Here is an 8,705-nt window from a genome sequence, read left to right as displayed (position 1 = left end):
AAAATAACATATAAAATAATTTAATTTTATAAATATTGCATTAACTTCCCTTACCTCAAAATATGCAAAGACCTTGAAGGAAAAATAACCCTGAAAAGTCTACTCCTCACCTAACACGATAAAAAGACCACTATTACTATTTACCTTAAAATATAAATCTGATAATCCTAAAATTTCTAAATGTTAAGATTAATATTTTTTTATTAACAAAGTAATAATTTAATTACTCTATTCCTTATTTAATTATAATTAATAAATTCTCAATTTGTTTCTAATAACACATTTCTAATTTAATTAAATTACAATTTTATTTCATTATAAAATTCTATATATATATATTTTGCTAAATCTCTCATTCTGTTTATTACAAAAAAAAAAAAAAAAAAACCATTATTACTATTATCTTATTTATTAATCTAAAACTAAATATTATTATTATTATTTTTTTTTAATTAAACAATTCAAAAGCCATTCATGACTCTCGGGTACACCAAACCAAGAAAAGCAAAACAAGGTTTTTTTTTTTTTTCTCCCATTGCCATCATCATGATAATGAATCATTATTTATATATATATATATAAAAGCCTCCCTCCATCCGGGCACACGCCCTTTTTTTTTTTTTGTTTTTTTTTTTTTTCCCTTCCATCCCATACTGTGCACACGAGTTTTCCCCTTTTTTTTTTTTTTTTTCCTTTTGTTTTGTTCCATGCTTCCAGTAGCACAATACACGTACGCCATTTTTTTTTTTTTTTTAAATTAACCCTAACCTAAAATCGAAACTTTCCAAGAAATATTTTTTTTTTCATCTAATAAAATTTAAGATCTCCTAAATTCCAACAATAAAATCAAAATCTTAAATTTTTATTATTTTGATATTAAAACGAATTTAAAAAAATAATCTAACCCTAATCTAGATTTGGGGTTTTCCAAAAAAAATATATCTAATGTGTTTGAAATTAATCAATGAATCTAAAATATTAAACTAGGGGTTAGATTCTTACCTATAGAGATCTGTTCTTCAACCCTGAAATCTGACTCCAACCTACGTTCTCTGGAATTCTGCGAACAGGAACTCTATTCAGAAAAGAATGGAAAGAATAAAATTTCTAATTTATACCTAGGGTATTTATTCGTAAAATTACCCTTTTACCCCTCTTCCTTTTTATTAAATTAATTAATTAACTAAATTAATTATTATTAGTAATTTCCTAAATTACCCTTAAAAGAAAATGCTTGGGCGTTACAGATTGTTTTCTAATTTTAATATTAGCGGACAAAAAGTTTTTAACAAATCATAAAAAAAATTAACCATGTAAAATTTGAAATCAAATCACTTTGAGTAAAAAGATTAAAAAAATAAAAAACACCTTTTAAGCTTAATTTAAGATATTTTTTTTGGGAAAATCAAGTATTTTTTTCAATGAATTAAATCAAATAATAACGTGTTTGACTGAAGTATTTTCATTAAAATGTTTTTTTAATTAAAAAATGTTGTTAGTATTTTTTATATTTTCTTGAAGTGTTTTTTTTTTAATATACTTTTTAATGCGGGATGATTATTTGTTTTTAGCATAACCGAAGACTTTAAAAGCAGATTGTGCTAAAAGATTTGGCGACTTAAAGTGCGCAACAAAACTTCAAAAGTTCATTAATTTTGCAAACCTACTTTCAACGGCCAAAATCAAATAAGCCCACGTTTTTTATGAGCAAAGAAAATCTTAGCAAAGCCGCAATTTGAACGCCATGTGGCAGCCTCAAAGTGGAAGGGGTGGTGGCCCAAAGAGCGGCGTGAGAAGGGGGCTAGCATTGATCACGTGGGGAAATGGAAAATGTGAAGTTGCTTGACTTGGTAGGTACGGAAGGCAAAGGCGGAGGGGTAGGCCCAGATTTCCTATTGAAGTCGGAACTGCCACAATGACTTGTTCAAATCACATTTCTTCATGTGCTCTTGCCACATTTGGGTCATGTCTTTTCTAGGTTGCCGCAAGTGAAATCAATACATTCATGGGAGAAAAAGATGGGGTAAGCCATTCCATATCAATTTTGAAAAAAAATACACTAATTTAGACTTTATTTAATTCCATATCAAAAGATGGGGTAAACTCTTTTATGTTTTTAATAATAAAAAAAATAATTTTTCAAAAAATATTTTAAATTATTTTTCACTCTTTTTACTCATTTTTATTAATACTATTTTAAAAAATAATTATATAAATATTTAAATAATTAAAAATAAAATACTACACATAAAAATTATTTTAAAAATATTAAAAATTAGTTAAAAATATTTTAAGTTTTCAAATAAATTTTTTATTTTACAAAATATCAAATAATAGGTTTTAAAAACTATTTTAAAAAAGAGTTATCAAACAAATCTTTAATTTTTTTAAAAATAATTTCAGTTAAAATTTAAAATTATTTTATATAAAGATCATTTTAATTACTATTTTAAAGGGCATTTTTCTCAAAAATCCCCTATGCATGCAGTACATGGTGGTACTACACTATCAGCTGTCACTTACCCTCTAGACTTGTTTTCAATCTAGTCCTTTACTTTAAATATAGTTGAAAGTTAACAAATATAATTTGTATTTTCCTATGATAAAACAACTTTAATAAATGAAAAGTAATTGTCTAATCACATGGGTTTTATTCTATTTATCCTATTTTTTTAAATACCAAAATTGGGAGGAAACTTCTAAAATATTTCATGAAAAACATTTAAAAAATGTTCAGTTTAGAAATATGGGACTAAATTTTTAATTTTAAGAAAGAGAAATATTTAAGAATAATAATAGCTCAATTGCAATTAGTTTGTTTCAAGATTTAAAAATAATTTGCATATGATTTAAAAACATGACAAGTAAATATTATGGGATGACTAAAACGATTATATATATAATGTGGTACTAAAAATAGGTACCTGCTCATCAAGTACGCTTTAAAAAAAAGTGGAGCTTTGAGGTACCATATGTAGTCATATACTTCTAAAAATTCACACTAAATGATTAAAATATCCAAACCGATAAGATTTGTGATTCATAAATTCCATTTAAAAAAAAAAATTGCAAATCGTCATTAAAATTGATAAAGAAAGTTAACAAACACTACTATATAAAAAGTAATCCAATTAATTGTAAAGATAAGATGAACCCAACAGAAAAAATACGCTTTCAATCCTAGTTTTACCATTTTTATGACACCCTTTTTGGTACCAAATTTGAAAATTTAAAATGGTATTTTTTTTCCACATGGTGTTGAAAAAAGTGTGTGCACCGTCCCCATTATCTCAATCATATTTTTAATGCATGTGTAGGTGACTTCTAAGTGTGGGGCAAATCACTTCCATTTACTCTAATTAATCATAAAAACACAACATGCTATTTGCGTAAGTAGGCCGCAAAAGCCACCCTCAACTTGGCCGTCGATTGCAGGCTTGCAGCACGCACCCACTTTATGCCTCGTTTGGATTTTTTTTTATTTCTTTTCGCTCTACCTCTTCAATTAAAGAAGCAGCTGGAAAGGGCAAGCCAAACACGTGGTTTCCTTGGGCCACCACTTCCCCTATTCCACGCCCCCGCCATAGTCCTAATAGAAGTTTGCAACCTTTCAAACATGTGGGCGTCAGTCCCACTTTTTCACCCTTACAACTAGTTGGGCTTCTGTTTTTGAAATATTTCCTTTTCACTTTGAGTCATGACGTCGTCATTTTAATAGTAATTGTAGGGCAAGCATATGATAATTTTATATCATAATTTACATTATCCTATGTGATAATTTTTAAGGTTTTTTTATTTTTATAGTGTATAAGAATATTTTGTTACACCTTTATTTAATTAATATCTTATTTAAGATTATTTATTATCTTATCATAAATCATTCTAAATAGTGTTAAATTGTGAAACCTAAATTAATTTTATTACTATGTATTTTTTATATTAAGATGTAATAAATAACAAGTTTGTCCCGTTTAATTTTTTTATGTTTTAAGGTTTTATTTTATAGAGATTATTTCTTTTGATTAGTGGATTTTATTTTAACGTATGAATCATATTGATTATCGAATTATATTAAAAAAATTATTTAACATGTGGTTTGATTTTTTTTGTATTTTATAATGATTTTCTTTTTAAAATTTTTTATATAATTATTTAAATATAATCATATATATTTAGTGCTGATATTCAATATTAAGAATGGTATCAAATCAATACCTTAAAATCTTTGTAAGTTTTATTAATATTATAATGATCATGTGTCCATCGAAATCAGACAAATACGCTGTAAATAGATTATTAAATACTTCAATTTGGGTTTGTAAAAAATAAGAACAAATAGGTAGACATAATATTTTAGGAAGTGAAGTGGGAGTCCGCCAAACAAGAAGATTTCAAAACTTGACAGTTGACATCAAGTAAAACCATATCGATTTCCTTTCTCTGACTAGTCTTTAGAGATACACATACAGCTAATAAAGAGAAATATTAAAAAAAATTGGAAAGAAGAAGATGCCGATGGGGGATGAAAACTGAAAAGCACGTGTAGAAAATGATGAGAAGAAACAGTAGGGGGAAAACCAGGGGGAGACTGGGAGCGGGAGGTGAATATCGTGTTCCACGTGCAGATTAAATGTGGGGATATTTCTGTGTCTGATTTTTCGTGGGTTACGTGTTCAAAATTATTAGAATAGTTGAGTGCGGGATGGGGTCCAGTATTTCACCCTCATGTATAAAACAGCCATCTCTCTCTCTCTTCTTCCTTCATCACTCATTTCTCCATCACGCTCTCCTCTCCTTATCACGGAAATCAAAAGCGAAGGAAGAACTGAAGAAGGCCCTTTTGTCCTTTAACAAGGAAGAGAAGGAACTGCAATTTGGAGGTTCGGCTTCTTCCCCCCAACACTGATTATTCAAGCCCCCAGCACCACCATAACATGATGTAAATCTCTCTCTCTTTGTTGCACTGTTTGAGCATGAGACTTGGGTGGGTTGTGTATATATATAGTTTTCTCTGACTGTTTTGTTTTTGTGTTGGTGATTGAAGGATGGAGACGGGAAGAGGAAGCCCACAGGAGCAACAGCAACGGCAGCAGCTTACCATTTTCTATAACGGAAGGATCTGCGTTTGTGATGTTACAGAGCTTCAGGTATGTGTGTTTTGGCCTGGTCTTTTTTTTCCCCTTTCAATGAAATTATTACTTGAAATGTTGATTCTCTCATGGGTCTGTTGATGTGGGTAAAATGGGTGAAGTGACAGTCGCCTCCCCAGCCTGTTTTCCTGTAAATTAAATCTTCTTTTGGGGTTTGTTGTACCTTTTGCATAAAGGCAGTCAAAATACAATCTATCTCTGCAAAAACAAATATTTCACAGGTTCCATGAATGTGTTTGCAGCCAACTCATGCCGGCCCCCCACTTGTATTCAAAATTCCAAAGCCTTTGTTATTTTCCAATTTCATCACACATATAAGTTGTTGATTCTGAAATTTTTGTGAGCATATCATTTGACTAGTTTCTGATTGTGTCGAGTGACAGTGAATTAATAAGTTTGTTGGCATATTGCAGGCTAGAGCCATCTTACTGGTTGCAAGTAGAGAAATGGAGGAAAAAACAAGAACCCCGACTGCCTCAGACGCGACCTCGCCATCTCTGCATTCTCAGATGTATAGCCCTACTGGCCTTTCCATGAAGAGATCGCTGCAACGGTTCCTCCAGAAGCGAAAGAATAGGATGGAAGCAACCTCCCCATACCATCGCTAGTCATGAATCATGACCACCTTTTTTTGTTTTGTTTTTTTAATATAATCCAACGCGATTCCTGATTTTGATCCAGTAGAGAAAACCCATCTTGTAAATTTTTCTAGCTATTCATCCCTGATGCCATATGAGACTTGTAAATTAAGAAAAATTTACACTCGTGTTCATTAAATTGCCTTTGATTTGTTACATCAATTTATAGAGATTTCTGCTAGAAACCATTAGTCAAAGTTCTTGACGGTTTGTGCAGATCTTGGAAGACTTTTGGGATCACAGAGAGAAGTGAATAGTAGTATCAAATGAGATTGTGACATACTTCCAAAATGGGCTAATCACCTACAAAAATTTTCCGATTCACATTCTTTATCATTGGGTTTTGTGGGCTGTTGGGGGAGGGGGAGGAGGAGGAAATCAGCCATCACCATCAGGAATCGCGTTGGATTATATTAAAAAAACAAACCAAAAAAAGGTGGTCATGATTCATGACTAGCGATGGTATGGGGAGGTTGCTTCCATCCTATTCTTTCGCTTCTGGAGGAAGCGTTGCAGCGATCTCTTCATGGAAAGGCCAGTAGGGCTATACAGCTGAGAATGCAGAGATGGCGAGATCGCGTCTAAGGCAGTCGGGGTTCTTGTTTTTTCCTCTGTTTCTCTACTTGCAAGCGGTAAGGCTCTAGCCTGCAATATGCCAACAAACTTATTAATTCACTGTCATCTTGCTAGATTTATGGTTTCAACACGATCAGAAACTAGTCAAATGATATGCTCACAAAAATTTCAGAATCAACAACTTATACGTGTGATGAAATTGGCAAATAACAAAGGATTTGGAATTTTGAATACAAGTGGGGGGCCGGCATGAGTTGGCTGCAAACACATTCATGGAATCTGTGAGATACTTGTTTTTGCAGAGATAGATTCTATTTTGACTGCCTTTATACAAAAGGTACAACAGACCCCAAAAGAAGATTTAATTTACAGGAAAACAGGCTGGGGAGGCGACTCTCACTTTGAAAAGACGAATGACAGAGGGAATTGGTTGAATGAATATTATTATGCTGAATTGTGTATTTATACAGGGAGATTTGTGATCTTTTCCTACAAGTCAGGAATTAGCTACTACATTCTAGGCTATCCAGCTATAAGTGTTACAATAGGAAGACTAATATACATAGATCATCTATTCTTAAAATGTTTTAATGCGAAATTCTCCACCATTGTCACTTTGAAAAGTTTTAATGCGAAATTCAAATTGTGTGAAAACATACTTGAATAAGCGTTTTAAAAGTGATTGTGTTTCATCTTTATGTCGCATTAAAAATATCCATGTGAAACGTATGTAATCATCGACAATAGTGAGAAAGTAATGGGCACCAGAAAGAGAAGGGTGTCGATAACGACCCCAAATGTCACAATGAATAATCTTAAAAGGTTTTGTAGAAGAAATAGCACTAATACCAAAAGGTAAATGACTTTGCTTAGCCAAAGGACATATAGGGCAAGCATTATTAGACTAAACGGAAAATTTCAAAAAATTCTTGGCAATGAAACTCAAACGAGGTGATACATGGCCTAAGCGACTATGCCAGAGATCGGTGGAAGAGATGGCGAGATTGTAGGTTGGTTGGTTTGTGGATGAGGAATGGTTAGTCAAAGATTTCTCTGTTACTAGTGCCACCAAATAGTATAGTCCGTCACGTTGTTTACCCAAACCAATTGTTTTTCTCGTAGCCAAATCCTGCAAAATACACCAATAAGGGGAAAACGTCACTGAACAGTTCAGACATCTTGTCAAACGACTAACTGATATTAAATCAACTTTGAATGTAGGCACATATAACACATCATGCAAATAATAGACGAAATTTAGAGACAAAGACCCTTTCACAACAATATTTGTTTTTTCTTCGCTAGGCAACAATACAAACGGTAACGAGCAATTTTTATCTTTATGTAATAACTTAGATGATGAAGTAATATGATCTGTCACCCCGCTATCAATAATCCAATTGCAGGAAGCGACTTTGGACAAATCTGGCTTTGTTACCACATTCGCTTTGGAACTAGAGCCTTCATCTTGGTTATTAAGAAGTGACAAAAGCTGCTTGAATTGGGCTTCTGATAATGCAACTGCATGTCTCTCTTCATCTGCCTTAGAAACTTGGTTAGCTATAGAAAAACCTTTATACCAATTTGAATTTGAGTCTAAGTTCATTCTTGCTTTAGGATGGCCTGGTGGGTATCCATGTAGTTGAAAACATTTTTGGACCCAATGGCCCATATCTCCACAATATGAGCATTGGGGTCGTTATCTTTTAGAACCCATGCGGTGCCGATCTTGATCAAAAAAGCGTCTGCCATCTTATCTCTGAGAAGACCGATTTGCCCAGAAATTTTGAGAACCAGAGGGGTGATCAGTCAGTTCCATTTTTCCTGTGTTCGATCAATTTATTCAGTCATTCCAGCCCACCGAAGACCTATCGTTATTGAGCACAGCCATAGCAGCACTTGCGGCAGATTCCGCTGTTACTTTCGTCAAAGTGAGGAGGCGATGTTTTTCTTCTTGAGAGACAGAGGAGTATGCTTAGCGGACAGAAAGGAGAGGATTCATCAGGAGGATTTGCCCGCAAATAGCACTGTAAGATTCATTCAATCGCATAAGAAATTGCATCAATTTTTGTTGATCTTATTGTGTCCCATGTGTTGAAACGTTGTAGGAAGCTAGTTCATCCCACAGGCCTTTCAATTTTGTGTAATAAGCAGAGACAGAGTTGTTCTTGTCGAAGACAAGCAGTATCTAGCTGAATTTCAAAGATGCGAGGTGCATTGCTTTGAGAGAATCGCTCACGGAGATCTTCCCAAACTTCATGAGCAGTATAATAATAGATTACACTGTCCGCAATTTTTGGATTGAGAGTATTGACGATCCAGGAGTGAACCATGTCGTTAC

The 8,705-nt window shown here is 32.9% G+C and overlaps 1 protein-coding gene across 2 annotated transcripts; it reads left to right on the top strand.

Moving 5' to 3' along the window:
• Positions 1 to 4,759: 4,759 nt before the first annotated feature.
• LOC117925668 (protein TIFY 5A-like) lies at positions 4,760 to 6,066 on the top strand. 2 transcript variants are annotated; one of them, XM_034844737.1, is made up of 3 exons: positions 4,760 to 4,880; positions 5,045 to 5,147; positions 5,564 to 6,066. In XM_034844737.1, exons 2-3 carry the CDS (start codon positions 5,046 to 5,048, stop codon positions 5,756 to 5,758), a joined length of 297 nt encoding a protein of 98 aa, XP_034700628.1. In that variant the 5' UTR covers positions 4,760 to 4,880; position 5,045; the 3' UTR covers positions 5,759 to 6,066. The 2 variants fall into 2 exon arrangements, with proteins under 2 accessions (XP_034700628.1, XP_034700627.1); XM_034844736.1 differs by having other exon boundaries at positions 4,763 to 4,939.
• Positions 6,067 to 8,705: the final 2,639 nt, after the last annotated feature.

The sequence above is a fragment of the Vitis riparia genome, chromosome 11, assembly GCF_004353265.1.
Source record: "Vitis riparia cultivar Riparia Gloire de Montpellier isolate 1030 chromosome 11, EGFV_Vit.rip_1.0, whole genome shotgun sequence".
NCBI classification, from domain to species: domain Eukaryota; kingdom Viridiplantae; phylum Streptophyta; class Magnoliopsida; order Vitales; family Vitaceae; genus Vitis; species Vitis riparia.
The sequence above is the reverse complement of the archived record's forward strand: the minus strand, read 5'-3'. Positions and strand labels throughout refer to the sequence as shown.